Below are 16085 nucleotides of genomic sequence, written 5' to 3'. Positions count from 1 at the left end.
ATAAAATATTTTATTAAAATAAATGGAATGAAACAGGAATAAAGTGAACAAGAATTTCGAACAGAACACGAAAGTGTTGACTATGCTGCTAAGATCTACAGTGATGCCTTTATTACTGAGTCTCCTGGTTAGAGCGAAACTGTAATAGAAAACTGACCCGCAGGAGAGTTTTCGCACAAAAATCGGACCCGTCAGACAATAGTGCTTATAACTTTAGCTGCATTTGGGGTAGAGAAACGTTGTTTACCTTTTTATAATTTAGAAGTATAAACAAATTTTTGTTTCTTTTTTTGTTTAGAACTAAAATGCTTTTAAAGTCAAAATTTTTTTTCTTTGATTTTGGTCAATGAAACTCGATACAGGTCGCAACGGTTCTTTGAATATTATGAAATTTAACAGGTCGATTAAAATTGACGAGGACCTTATCTGTATGCCTTTTGGTTATTCTCAGCATCTGGAAATTATTTTTTTAAAATCCAAAGTTTTAGACATATGTGATATTCAAGCACCTCTGACGGTTTTATTGTATAGTTGCAAAAATATTGACCTACAGAAGATATTTGCATCTTACCGAGAGCTATAAATTGTAATGATTTTTTTTTGAAAAAAAAAATTTTTTATCGAAGAAAAATCAAAAAAACCCTAAAAGAATTAATTCTTTTCTAAAAAGTCGTTTCTGTGTAAAATTTTAATGGTGCAAAATTTAAAAAAAAAATCATTTAGGCTTATTAAACCTGCATCCTTTCTGCATAAAACGACTTATCAGGTACCGAAACATTTATACAGGGTGAGCACTAATCATTTGAAAATACCATTTTTTTTTCGTTTTTTTTTCTACTTTTTATTATTCTTTTAGTGGCGCCTCCTAAAGCCAAATGACCTATATACGATTGGTGCCCTGTAATGTAAAGAACATTTTCCAATATTAACCGTAATTTTAAGTAAAACCGGTTTTGACTTATACATTTTTGAACATTTTTTGAATTTGGAAATTAATTGTGCGCACCATGTAGGTAATAGATGAACCATAGCTGGTCGAGCAAATGCGTCATTCATGTTGGTACAACATACTTAAATCTCAATTTTCGACCATTATTATAAGTACCCTAAAGGTAATTTTTTTGCCAAAAAAGTACCAAGCACGAAAAATCGCTAAAAATCACCCTGCACACGAAAGTTTCTGAAGGCATCTCCTGGCTGCATGTCGATAGCAAGGAAAACGAGGATTTTCGCCAAAAAATACCCTTTTTAAAATCCAAGATTATAAAAAGTGTCTTTTTTCTTTTAATTATATTAAAAACTTTTTTGTTTCTTATTTTGTCTCTTTGTCCCAATATCAGGGACATCATCTCAGTCCGATATACTAGAACTACCTCTCTGGCCCTCAACTTCTATACAACACAATGAATCGTTCAGAAATAACCAACACAGTTTGTCAATTGAATACAGCACTGCCATTATCTTAAATGAAGCTATGCCCAGTATAGATGGTCTTGAACAGTGTGATTTAAACAAACAATGGAAAGACGAGAAAAACCAGCAACTTACCTTAGTTTAGTACACTCGCATTGTCAAGAACCTTTTGCACAGTTACCGGTCGAGTAATAAAATTTGCACTGATAAGCTGGAAATATTAATTATTATTGTAAAAAAACTTTATTTAGTTTTATGGTGCTTACGTTGACAAACATGAGTTTTGTTCCGTAAGATTTTCTGTAAGGTCTAAAGAATCCGGGTTTAATTTCTTACAGAGTCTAAACCACTATCATCCATAAGCGGAGACCAACTATTTTCTTTATTCTATCTACTTTAGTAGTCAGTAGTAATTCTGCTCTGACAGCTCTGACATGACCCAGCTGATCAAAAAAATTGCCTTAGCAGAAGGTCCCTCCGAATCAAAAAAGGGTTCTAGTGCAACTGGCTCTGATGGCTTGTCAAAATTCTCACATTAATCATTCTTTCTAAAGTTTTTATCATGTAAGAGTTGTAAGCATTAATGGGGTCTTACCCTCTTAGCCAAGCTTTTTCATTGTCTCAAGTAAAGTGATTTCTGATGCGCAGGTTTAAGGATTATTGCTACGCTGGTCCTCAACTGTAAAAGGATTAGTTCCAAATCAGATAGTTGCCCTCAATCACTTCTCTTCTGCGATGCCTGCCATAAGCATATGTTGTAAGATGTGGTCATTGTCCAGATTCCCTAACTTAATGATGTTAATTTTGGTTCTAATGTCGGAGTAGTTACAGTGGGAATCCATGTCAAATGGTTCTTTTTCTTCTTTCTTATATTTTAGTAACTCGGCTGTCGAGAGAATCTCATTCAAGCTTATTGTAATCCTCCTTGATTTTTCTACAATCTTTTCTGAGTACCTGTTACCTAAGTATCTTTATATCACTTTAATTCGTACCTAAAGTTCAATGTAACATATTAAACGAGTGTACATGAAAAGTTAGAAAAAACTTTCTTAAAATTCAATATAAATCTATCGATGTGTTATTTTTTTTCATCTGTTTTTTTTTAATGAAGAAGTCACCAAGTTAATTTTTCATTATTTGGCATTGACCATTGAAAAGTAGTAAAAAAGTAACGAACCAAAACGTAGGGCGTTTTAAACCCTGTGGCATACATAGTTCGTATTAACACTATAGTTTATTATACTTTTTTTGAAGTTAGGAAATATTTGTCTAGAATAAAATTTTAAGCTAAAAATGTCTAACACATGTGGTGGATGAAGAGAAAAATTGTGTCTTTAAGAAGCTTAAGAATGCAGAGGAAATTTTTGTGTGTTTCTTCTTGCCTACTTCTGAATCGTACTCACATTCAAGTTACAAGCTAAAAGTAAATAATAGAGTTTAAGTTAAGATTTTCTTCTTAATATAAGGAATCTATAAAGATACAATAATGATATTAATACTGTAGACGATGTAGAATGGTGAGTTATGTGGAGGAATTCGGAGGTTTCCATCACCTCTAGTAATAATCGACAGTGGAAAGTTGAAGAATGATTCATGAATTGCATTAAATACGTTTGTTAAAAACTTGAATACTTAAGATTTAGAAACTCCATACAAATATTCTAGTGTACGAAAACAACACCCACTTGCCAAGTAACAAATTCAACGTTTTAATCTTGCAGGTGAAGCAGACCACATATTTGTATTTTTTTTTTTAATTTTTAATTTCACAATTAATAGTTACTCAAACTCACCAATAGGTATTTTTAGATGGTTTTTGAATGTACCTTTATACTCATCAGCGACTTCACTAAGGAAATTGGAGAAAGCTTCAAGCACCTGACGCTTACGTATCTAAATATGAGTCCAAATCTTTTTTTCTTGTTTCTACATTTCCAGCTCCTTGCATAAGCATATTAGGAACTCGTATACCATTCATATAATACACTTCCGCCATCTTTGCACGTTTATTTGACATTTTGCGTGGAAACCAAATTGGTCCAAGTTTACATTTTCAAGCACACCTGGTCCCAGTTGGTATCCAAGTAAACTTGGATTGTGTCAACCTGGCTTAAACGATTATTAATTTATCAGATTCAAAAAAGGAATGTTTTAAACTTATACTTAAACGTTAAAACATTAATACTTCTAAACTCTACTGACAACTGGTTCAAAAGTGTAATAGATGTAAAAGCAGAAGATTTTTTAATGAAAGTCTAAATTAAGGAAGACTATACAAGTATTTATGACTGATTGAAAAGCATTGAAAGGTATTAACCCGGTAAAGTGTTGACTTTGTAACAAAAATACTAATTGGGTATTTCCAGGAGAAAAATTGATTATTGGATGCAAAATGCAACCCAAGTGAAGTCCGAACCGCTGGAGTTCTTCATTCTTACCCATCAAACTAAATCCAATTTTTCAGATATGTGATCGATCCTGCTTAGACCAAAAATAAGCTTAATTCATGCATTTTGCATTACTTCACCTTAACTGCGTTGAAACAAACTAAGGCAAGGATAATTTATGAAGTCACAATCGTTGAATCTTAAAAGAACTAAGGACTTTAGACAAGGTCTTTCTTTAGTTTAAATTAAGATATTGATGATTATAATACAACTTTAAACTATATAATACTTTCTTTCTAATTTGAGCAACGTGACGTACAAATTTTAGTTGTCAGTCCAATAATAGACCCGAATTGCGAGCCACGTCTACATACTCAAACGGAATATTATCAATACAAATTATTAAAGTATTTTTTTTCAAAAAGTCATCCTTACTCTTACTTAAAAATAATATGATGTTAGATTTAATAGAGCTTAAATTTAAATTATGTTCTAGTGATAAATAGCAAATCTGTGCAAGTTCGTTATTAGCGACATTGTTAGCTTCATTGAAGTTATTAGGATCAAATGAAATGCGACTTATAAGTAAAGATATATGATATACTTTGAGTTCTTTGAGAAAGATAAAATGTGAGTAATTCCAGAGTAGGTAAAGAAAAGTTATACAATTTAATTTTAGAAATCAGTAATGTATCCCTAAGCAGCATAGCAAACCCTTTATCATATTTTTTAAAAATACCATGTGGTATGTTCATTAACGCAGTTGGTGTACTCAAGCCCTTACGAACCCCACATTGATTTTCTGGTAATATTTTACTTATATCATAATATTTAAGCATTTGATTGCAGAGTATTTTTTCAAATATCTTTGCAGCTTGATAGAATGCTTATTATATACCTTGCTACCCTACACAAACCGCCCTTATATCGACTATTGCATACAGAACGAAAGAACGGGGTGTCGCAACCCTTTTGTCTTAAATTTCTAATCCCGCGCCATGCCAGCTGCCCTACTACAACAACGGGCGGACATTTTTTATTCTTCACAAATCGATTTAATTATGGGTCTCGGTATACACGAGAGAAACCCCCGCTTTTTCGCAATTTTCCACTATTTCCCCGGTTTTACCTGGCATTTTGCTTTTTTACAAAAGGGAGGGACCAAAGGAGAGCATTGAGAGCGATAAAAAACCCAAATTAAAAAGGTCTTGTTTGCGCGCACATGGAGTTAACTAACTGTGAATGCTTAAGCGAATTTCGGTGCTGTACGCTTAAATTTTTTTTCATTTATTTATTTTTTTTGTTTCAGAATGAAGTGACTACCAAGTGACAGGCCCAGTACGACTGGCTGGGCGATCTTCAAAATGGGATTCGTGCTTCGCACGCTGCCGGTCTTGGCGATCCTGATCAAATGGAGTCAAGCAGAACAAGGTAAGAGTTATTTATCAATCATTAACAAACAAAAATAAAGTAGAAAAATAATTGTAGCATTCTGCACAGAAAAGAATATGTTGACACTTCTTTCCATAGTATTTTTTAGTTATTTGCCATTTTAAAGTCAAGTCATTGAGAAACATTGAAGATGTCTTGTAATCTTAGAATTATGATGACTAACAACTCCTTATTACATAGGACACCCTATATATTTCTTATCATTTTTAAATTCTATGATCTTCTAGAATATTTTATGGGTGACATACCGTACTTTATACATAGACCTATAATTGGAACCTTTTTGTTAAAATATTTGTTGAAACACTTGCAAATTTCCGTTACAATACCGTATGATCCTATCTTAATAAAAGACTTTGATAGGGTTTTTTAAGACTTAGGTTTAAGAATAGTCCAGCAAAGTTTAGCCCAATTAAAAGATCTTATAGAAAATCCAAAAAATAAACTGAAGACCTATGAAAAGTCCGGAATTTACGAAGTTAATTGTAATGATTGTAATTTTTCATCCTCAAGTGGCAAATTCTTGCGTAGGTATCATCATATGATTCTGTCAATTGCCTTATATTTGAGTGCTTGAAAACTAGTCCATTATCTAATATTTTGCAACCAAATTGTGAATGCATCCTTCTTCCTATTACCCTTTTTCCTCCTTGGATCTTACCTTGAAGGATAAGGCGCTGGAATTTATAGAGTTCTTCTCTCATATTAGATCCTAAGTATGATATTTTTCTCTGTTTTATTACTTCGATAAACGATCTTCTATGTGTGCTCTTGGAAGGACTTCTTCATTTCTTATGTGACCTACCCATAATATTCTCAGCCTACCACATTTCTTGATGGAACTTAATTTAAATGTACAGACCTCTACAATGTATAAAAGAACTAATCAAACATTACGTTTTAGAGTTCGGTATCTTTGTTTGAAATTTAGGTTTGTATTTGTAAGGAATTTTTTGATTGTTCTATTCTACATCTAATCTTTCATTTTGGATCCCTCCAAATACATCTCAAACACTTAAATTGTGTCACTTGCTCAATATTCTTTTCATTTACCTGATTATATTCTGATGAGTATCAATCCCACTAATGACCATAGGCTTAATTTTTTTTAAAATGAGTTTTCACGACTAATCTTGTGCTTTTATTTACGTGATTCAATAATATCCGTATGCACCATATGAACTTAATCTTGATTAGTGATTCACCGTGCAAAAATTGGAAGTATTTCGATTACATAATTTAACAAAGAGCAGGGTTTAATCGAATCGATTAAGTAAATTTCTAACCTTACTTTATCGTCATCGATTTTCAATGGTGTTGGGTTAATGTAGCTGGATATTCATATTATCTGAGTCAAATACAGAATGAAATCTTTTGACTGTTTTTTCAGAATTTGTGATATAATTGCTCAGTTTATTTTTATAAGCTTCTCCTGAAGATGCTAACACAGTCTAACAATTAAAATCTATATACTTTAATGCTAACTTCATCAGCAAAAACACGTGTCAAGTATACAATAAAGAATTTTGGTTAGTGGTAAAACTGTTTAGTGATTTAACAATATCATATTTGTTTCTTTAAAGTATATTATGTGACCCTTTACATCTCTTTAGTTGCTTCTATATTAAGTATAACCGCATAGGTAGGAAACCTGAAGAACTCTCTATAATATTAAAGTTGAGCTGATTTAAGAGTTTTTGAAATGCTGGCAGGTCCAGGATGCACCGAGAGTATATGTTAAATTCTTTAATATAAATAAGACATAAATTATAGGCTAACTATACTCAATTGTCAAAATTATATTGTCCATTAGGTGGAAATAAGATTTTTTGTATGTTATTGTGGTGACTACTAATTTATTACTACGTATCTTAAAAAAAAATAAAATATAAAAAATTATCCGTAGACATATGAAAAAATATAAAAATGACATTAAGGCTTAAAAATTATTTCAAAGAGTCTTAAATAATATCTAAAATAATATAGTATCTAAAATAATAAAACAAAAAATACTTTTTTGAAAGAAATTTTGAATGCATGGAATAAATCGAAAAATTACAATGAATTATTATTTATTTATATTAATTAAAATTGTAAAAGAAAAATAATTTCCAATTTGTAAAAACATCGATATTATTAAAGGCCTGAACGAGCTTATCCAGTAAAAATACGAAAAAACTGTATTTTTAATTTCTGATAAAAGTAAAAACTATAAGAAATGCCTAAAATACATTAGAAATACGTAATTCTAAGTACTCTTAACGTCCAAGGAAAAATATTTCAAACGCCTAAAATATATGAAAAATTATTTTTAATTCACAAAAGATATTGAATTTGCGGTACAGGAAAACAAAAGTCTTAATTACCGGAAGACATTGAAAGTGCTCTCAAAAGCCTGGAAATCTGGAAAAAGTATTTCCAATTCCTAGATGAAAATAAATACTGCAACTACTGGAAGAAGCTTTACTGAAATTTTTGTTCTCAAAATCTTTAATATTTTTATAAAATAAGAAATTTTTTATAAAAATATCATTATTCATTGTTAATTATTAAGGAACAGAACACTCAAAACTCAAAATATAAAGACACTGACTTTGTAATGTTAATGGCCAAAGTTCTGCGAAATAAAATCTAATTTTTCCATGGAATTCTATCATCAATTTTTTGAAATTTGAAATGTCACTTATCAATCTATAAATTTTGGTACGTCTACAGTTACTATATTTATTACCATTTATACCGTTCATAAATTCTTTACCTAAATTCACTAACTTAGATAATATAACTTGAAATATTAGGAGAAAGTTAAAGTAGCAACATAAATAACTATTCCAAAACTTTAAAAACATGGAAATTTCCTTTACATATAATAGATTTAAAAACCAGATTAGAGGAACAAAGAATTACTTTCAGGAGTCTGGAAGAAAAGCAATATTACCTTTAATAATTTAAATGTTCCGTTTTTGAAAGACATAAGACGTTAAAGAAAAAGTCTAAAATGCTTCAAAAGTCTGAAAAGTGTAAACAATTATTTGCAATTACTGAAAACATGAGAAATTACGTCAAATTACAAATGCCTAAAATTAATTTATTGGTTTAAAAAGAAATTTATTGTTTTAGAATAAAGCTCATCATGGTCACTTGGAAGGAATAGCTTTTTGCAAAGAAAAATTTCTCTATTAGGTATATCATCGTAAACTATAAAAACTAACTAAAATCAATAGAAGAAATTTAAAATGTATGAATGCTAGAAAAATATAAAAATATATTCCGGAATTATAAATATTAAAAAAAACTCTCTTACTCTACTTTTTAAAGAATAGCTAATTGGTAAGAAAAATTAAACCCATTCATCTATATGAACAGACCAATATAAAAAAAACTTAGCCGATCTAGAAATAAGCAGGATTAGGTATTGATTTAAAGTAAAAAGAGAATTCGGGAGATCATCTAAAAACAGATCAAAATATGATTCTTATTGTGACCAATCCCAATCCCAATCAATTTCAAAATACTTTATGAATCACTAAAGACCAGCTAGAGTAAATATTAATAGATAATTTGTTTAGTAAGAGATTGGTCTAATTAGCTTGTAGTTACAATATACTTGGAGATGATGCAAATCGACTAAAAAAAAGTCACTTAAAAATATGAAGTGGATGATCTTTTAACGGACAAAAGAAAAATACGCAGAACAATTTCCTTTAAAGAAAAACATTATTTTGACTATATTTAAATTTATTTTTATTCAAGCCACTTAATTTTTATTATGGGAAACAATTGAATTGGTCCTTGCCAGATCATTACATTTACAATACACCTGGAAACAATGCAAATCATAGAGCAGCAGGATACATAAAGTACAATCTTATGATGGTAATCCTAAATTAATTAGTCACTTTACAAAATAAGCATACGAAGTGCAATATTATTTATAGAAAAGAATTAGTTTGGGTCTATATAAAACTATAATGATTAAAAACATACACACAAGAAATAACAAAATAATTTATCTCTACTAATTAATAGAGCTGAAGAATATATAAATAAAAGGATCATACAACGTCTGTAGCGTAGAATGATGAAAAAGTAAGTACTATACTAATTGACTTATTTTTCTTATATGTTATCTAATTGGACGTAGTTATGCAGAAAACTTCCAACTCTCAAAAGTAGAGTTTTGAGTAAATCAATATTATTCATTTTTTTAACAGTAATTTAATAGTATACATTACAGTGTAATTCAAAAATTATTTTTTTAATTTTTATTTGGCAAAATATCCAATTTTTAACAAAGTGAAACTAAGAGAAAAATATTTTGTTCAATATTTTGAAAAATACAGCCATTTTTTTTGTGGTTGGTTGCTTTCTGCATTATTAAAATATTAATAAAATTCAAAAGATCCTTACAAAAGAAAAATCATTTATTGATAAAAAAATCATTAAACATCTTTAAGTTCAAAATCAAGACTAGCTATGTTATACCTGTCGATATCTTTTTCAATGTTGTCATCTCCTTGTTTTTTTTCGTAAAAATCTTGGCAATCTGATGGGATAAGATGCATCATTTCGTTAATATTTGCAAGTTTTTTTGCAGCGATCATCTTACCATTGGGCCATAGCGTACTCATTAAAAAAAAGTCTTTTATTTTTATTTTCGTGCTATTCCTTCCTTCCTTCTTTTTAATATCAATCTTGTGTACAGGTGCTTCAAATAAATCGTGCTGAACAGTAAGCAGAAATGGTTCATCTTTTTTTAATATAATCGATCTAACTTTTAACCAGTTTATTTTTTGTCCGTCGATGCTTATTTTTCTGTTGACGATTTTTTTTCATTCATGTTGACACTCAAAAACCACAGCTATTCATTTCCGTTACCACAAAAGGTTTTTTTTTCGACATTGTTTCATTACTTTTACATATTCGGAGGGCAGATACAATCTTTGCTGGTTTTTTAATGCCGACTCAATTTGAGCAAAATCAAAGTCATTGGGTAAAAAACTGTGGCCTAAATATAAAAATTTTAAAGTAATATCAGTCAAAGTAGATGATTCATGTAAGATAGCTTTTAACATAAGAGTTATTTACAAAACCGCAATATTAATAGTTTAATATTGCGGTTTTGTCCACCGGATGAATCACTCCAGAGAATAAGATGTTGGACGTTTTCTATGTGAGTATTTATGTGTTTAAGAAGGCAGGAACCTACCTCTTGAGCCCCTCTTCCTGTAGCGCCTTCAGCCCAAACGTAGCAGAATCCCTGATCTTGCTTTCCGTTATGAATACCACAGTTGTATACCCAGAGCTGCCTTTTATAGAATCCAATGTTTGTCGGTATTCTTGGTAAAGGTAATGTTTTTTCTAACTCAAATATAAGGCACTCATATTTTTCATTTTCTTTAACAACTGAAAGTCACATCTTCTTAAATATTGAGCATTCTGCGTCTTTTAGGTGATTGGTATAATCTTTTTGAATGCTTTCTTTTTTTTCGGGTCTATTTCGTTATCTTTTTTGAGTGTCTTGAATTTTAAATTAAATCGTTGGTAAAATATTTTTTTATAGGATGGCATGCTTACTTTGCATGTTTTTTGGTTTTTTGGCTATACATCTCGTACATTTTCTGTATTGTCATTTCCGGGGGCAAAAATTCAGCGCTTGTTTGTTCTCTGCGATAGTGAGGTTTATATTTCGGAATTTTTTTAATTTGTTCAATCACCTCCTGAATTTTCTTCTCTGAAAGTTTATTTTGCCCTCCTTGTTTAATACCTCTTTGGCCAGTTAAAGAAATTTCACCTCTAAATTTCTTAAGTAATGCTAAACGTTCTGATAAACATTTCACGGCATACCACTTTTCTTGTATTTTATAGGTCCTGGAGAATTTTCTTTTTTCTGGATTTTTACCATAAACACGTTTTTTTAGAAGCTGCTGTACTCCCGCTGCGATAAAATTTACCTGGCAATCATATGACCCTAATGACCAGAATCTTTCAAACTCTAACTTTTGTATCTCGACAGGTACATGTTCGACACAATATAAAGTGCAATTACAATCGTAATTTATAAATACTTTTGGTCTAATTTCTCTCTCCTTATAGTTGTAATATTGTTTATTGCTATTCCTTTTCTTTTTTCTTTCTGTCCTGTTTTGATTTTTGAATTTCCTTTTTCTTCCTTTTTTTGGTCTTCCCGCGTAAACTTTTTCCAAGGTGGTTTCTGTTAAATCACTATCAGCAACGACATGTTTTGAAAATGTTGGTTCATAATCTGAGCTAGAAGGTTCATCACTTAAAGCTTCGTAATTGGGGTCACGAACAGATTCATCATCATCCTCCGATTGGTCATCTTTGGGATCATAACCACCGGAACGGTTTATTTCCAAATGGCCAACATCTAAAATAAAACAGCAATTATCAATCAAAAACAATCATCAAAACATGTAATTTTCTTACCATGAAACGTTTGAGTCAACAATTTCTCTTCGTCCCTGATAATAGCTTTGTTAATAGATTCACACTCCTTGGTTAATTGCCTGTCTCTTATTATTGTTACTTCCTTACTAGTACATAGATTTATATAAGTATCACTTACTTTTTCATTTGTTTTAGAGGAGTCTAGTACTTTGTCCGTTCCTATTTCATTAAAACAACAGAAAATATATTATTAATTTTTATTTTAAAATATTCTAAAAAAATACTTACCTCTTTCCTTGCCCTCTTGTTCTTTTTATTGAAGTAGATTAAAAATCTTACTAGTGCGGGAACTAAACATGTTGTATCACAAAATAACACACTTTTTATTTATAAAATATCATTAAAATATTCAAATTTTTGAAAATTTATTACTAGCCAAAATACACAAAACAACAATATAATTTTAAGGTTATGTGAAAATTCCATAACGCAGAAAACTACCAACGCAGTATCGTCAACAATTCTCTTGCATTTAACAGATTTTTATTTAGGCAGAAAGCAACCAACCCACTTGGTCGCATTAAATCACTATTGATGCAAACCAAGTGGATTGGTCTTTTTCTACAAAAACCGAAATCTTAGAAGGTTAACAAAATGGATTGGTTAGTACAATGATAGTTATTAATTTTAGTTGGTAGGTTTCTGCAGTTTAAAATATTTAACATGTAGATAAATGTTATGTGCTTAGTACGAATTTAAGTCTATTGTGAGTTCGTAGCATTCTGCATAACTACGTCCAATTGGAGTTATTACTGGTATCAAAACCTGAAAGACAATAAGTAACTCGAACCCAAATTTGAAATTCCGTTAAAAGCCGCGAATCGATTTCTATAACCTCCAAGTACCGGCCTCATATAAATTGCATGCGGGATGAGTATTCTGACCTAGGGAAAACAGCTGCAGACAAACCGCATGGATGTTAAATATCGTATTTATTAAAATTAAATAAAGACACTTAGATGCAATTAGGGATGCTCTGGTACCTAACAGTAATAGTGACACGACGTAAGTTTGAGAACTATTTCAGAACTTTCCCTCCTTGATTAGAATGATTTTTGCTGTTGAACGAGATATGTTATAATTTTTCAAATCCTTCTATGTTACCCACTAAACTCCATATACAGTGGTGCGTAAAATCCAGGTGTGATGTCTAACAAAACAGGAAACCAAACATCAACAGTCTTAAAAATTCCAAAAAAAATGGGCTTAAGTCGAGTGGTCTATCGACCGGAAAAGTGTTGACCCTATTCCTAGTACATTCTGAACATATGCCCGCTTAAAATCACCTACTAGATAAAACCGAAAGATAAAATACTATTCATAAGTGAAAAGAGTCCCGCTTAAGAGTCGATTTTAAGATTAAAGTACAAGTTAATATTTATGAGGCAACGGCTTTAAAGTCCGTCTTGTCTTATACGTGATATCTTTGGCTTTATTACTACGGTCTAATGCAGACATATACTTATATTATAACTCGGATATGCATGGCTTAAGGCGGAAAGATGAGTATTTTTATAAACAACTTTCTGTTCGAACTTTTTAATATTAAAATATCAATTTTTGCTTTATGGGGTTCTCATAAACCTTTTCTCAATAAAAACTTGAAGGTTTTATAGCTTTTAAATTAATTTTTTATTTTTTACGATGGCAAATTAACTTACATGCTCGCAACAAAACAACTATAAAAATTTAATACGCTTTTCTTCTCTATGTAGAAAATGAAATGGTTCGCTTAGATATAATTGGCAGCTTTTATATAATCGCTGGTTAAAATCAGATCTGATCAGATCTGTATCAGATGATAGTTACTTCCTTATGCACAATATTATGTTATTTTAAAAGTACCGTTAGGCTCTTAGGTGGTTTTTAGTTGTTCGCCGGAAGAGTTGTTTTTTTTTTTTAATTTGTATAATAAATCAATTGATGCCAGGCATGATGTTTCACTGATAAGATGAAAAATTACTTATGACATTAATGACAAATAGGAAATAGGTTTGTCTAATTTTGTTAAACATGTACGCATGCGGATCTTATGGTACCAAAAGCGAATAAAATCATGGATCAATGTACTTAAAAAGAAAATAAGTACTGATTAAATTGTTTGGTTACAAACGTTTTTTTGTAAGTTGTTAAATAGGTTGCCTATATACTGTCGAATGTGATAAAGTTTTTAGGCAACCCGCAGGTAATTAGTTCCTTCCTAGTTTACGGTGACCTTATTACATGTTTAAAGGCCACCTTTTTAGAAAAGTTTTTTTTTAAGTCATTAGTAATACTGTTCATACAAACCAACAACTCGTCAAAAAATCTGTAAAAATTGAGATAACATGAATTTCTAAAGCAGTAGTTATTATAGAAGGAAGACAGTCGTGGCTTGAGGATAAGTAACCTACTTGAATCAATATACTTAGTTATTTTGGAACCTAATAACCTTTAATATATCTTGCAGTTTTTAATTTGGTTTTGGTAAGATTATAATCTAAAGATGATTAAATTTAGGCATCAACTAGAGACTTGCAAGTCGGAGGAGATGTTGGAGAAATGCAAAAATTAGATAAAACAAACATATCTTTGACATAAATGTAGCAAATAAGGAATTCGTAGTACAGGATCAAATGAATATTGGAAGTAATTAGCGGGAGATTAAGGGGAAGTAATTATTCGGGAAGTAATTAGTGGGAGAAAATTGATGAAATTATATTAATAAGCAAATCAAGAATATGCTAGATGAAAAAGCCTAAAAGTCTTGTAAAGCAAATTTACATAACTGGAGATGAACCAATAGAGATCAATTACTCTAAGTAGTAGAATAATTTTATGCAGAACTCTATCAAAAATAGATATCAATTAAAATAAAATAATAAAGTTAGAGGAGAGTTAAAGGAGAAACAAACGAGAATGATAAATCAAAAGTCCGAGGAATTGTGCAAAATCACAATAGACGAAATTAAAACATCACCAATGAGATGGAAAATAATTAGGAACCATTAGGCGAAGAAGCAATAAAAATTGGAGATAACAGCATTTTAATCTTTAAATTTACATTTTTTTCAGCGACTATTACTAGAGAAAATAGAAAAGCTTTTTAAGTTATGCGTAAATAATACCCACTTACCTTAAATCTGAAACAACATACTAATGATCCTAATACATTAAAAATGTAGTACTGCTGAATTAAAAGCTTATTACAGGCCAAATAGCTTATTATCCAACCAATACAAGCGTTTCACATACATTACAAATAGGAGAATGGAGAAAAACTGTAATGTTACCAAAATGTTGAACAAGGACGCCTACATTTAGGATATGAAACAAATGACAATTCAATTACATTACAACTACTTATTGACAAAATTATAAAATACCGTACTCCATTGCTGCTTATGTTTATTGACTTTCAGGAAGCGTTTGACACCATCGAAGTGCATGCGAATCTAGAATCCCTTAGTAAGTATGGGTAGATTCACTTGCTTGACACATAATATTTGTAATAATTTGACTACTATTTAACATTGTTCCAGAGTAATATATTTTTAAGAATCTTTGTTAGAATAATAAAGGTATTAGCATAGATAAGAAAAAACTAAACAATGTATTCCTTGCGAACGATATAGTACTAATAATAATAGATAATTTTAACAAGGTTGATCCAGTGATAAAAGAGTTAGAGCAAGCAACTAACACAGTTAGTCTGTGCATAAATCATCTTTACATTACGACCAAAGGGTTGATTAAATAATTTTTAAATTCGCTATTTGTAGATGATAAATTGAAACTATTTTTTTTTTAATAACATGACCCATAGGAAGCTTAACAAATTAGAACCTAGGTGTATCATATTATGCTTTTCATCCATTACAAAATCCATCTCGCCCTTTTCATAACTTGTTTGAATGTTGTTACCCTTAATATCATAATAATATTTGTATTTTAACTGTCTATTCTTTAAATGAGATTGCATATCTTTTGAATTATTTATTATTTTTTCTAGATATGTTTTTTCTAAAATCGCTTTAAAAGCATCTTTAGTAGCTTAAAAGGCATTAAAGTTTCTATCAACTAATAATTTAGAGGGTGTTTAATTACAGACACTGTCAATTGGATTATGACAATACTCTATCATAGCCTCATAAGGGGCTCTAACATTAAACTCACGTTTTTTAAGCAGGTTTTAAATAGTTTCAACATATCTTTCCGAGATACTATTGGATCGGTCATAATACAGACCTGACATTTGTAACTTGGTATTTTTTAAGCAAATTTAGCAAATTTATAACTTTTAAATTCAGGACCTGTAACAACACAATATGAAATATTTGGTATACTATATCTAGCAAAATATGACTTTAAAGTTACTTTTGA

General features: G+C 30.4%; 1 protein-coding gene across 11 annotated transcripts in view; it reads left to right on the top strand.

The window, feature by feature from the left end:
* Nucleotides 1-16085, top strand: part of LOC126750645 (ephrin type-B receptor 1-B) — a 515677-nt gene that overhangs the window by 117263 nt on the left and 382329 nt on the right. For all 11 annotated transcript variants that reach the window (XM_050460308.1, XM_050460307.1, XM_050460306.1 and 8 more), the window contains one exon: nt 5110-5231. In XM_050460308.1, coding sequence (XP_050316265.1) covers nt 5165-5231 — 67 coding nt within the window. In that variant the 5' untranslated portion in view covers nt 5110-5164. The remainder of the gene's footprint in view (nt 1-5109; nt 5232-16085) is intronic.

The sequence above is a fragment of the Anthonomus grandis genome, chromosome 2 (assembly GCF_022605725.1).
Source record: "Anthonomus grandis grandis chromosome 2, icAntGran1.3, whole genome shotgun sequence".
NCBI classification, from domain to species: Eukaryota; Metazoa; Arthropoda; class Insecta; order Coleoptera; family Curculionidae; genus Anthonomus; species Anthonomus grandis.
The sequence above is the reverse complement of the archived record's forward strand: the minus strand, read 5'-3'. Positions and strand labels throughout refer to the sequence as shown.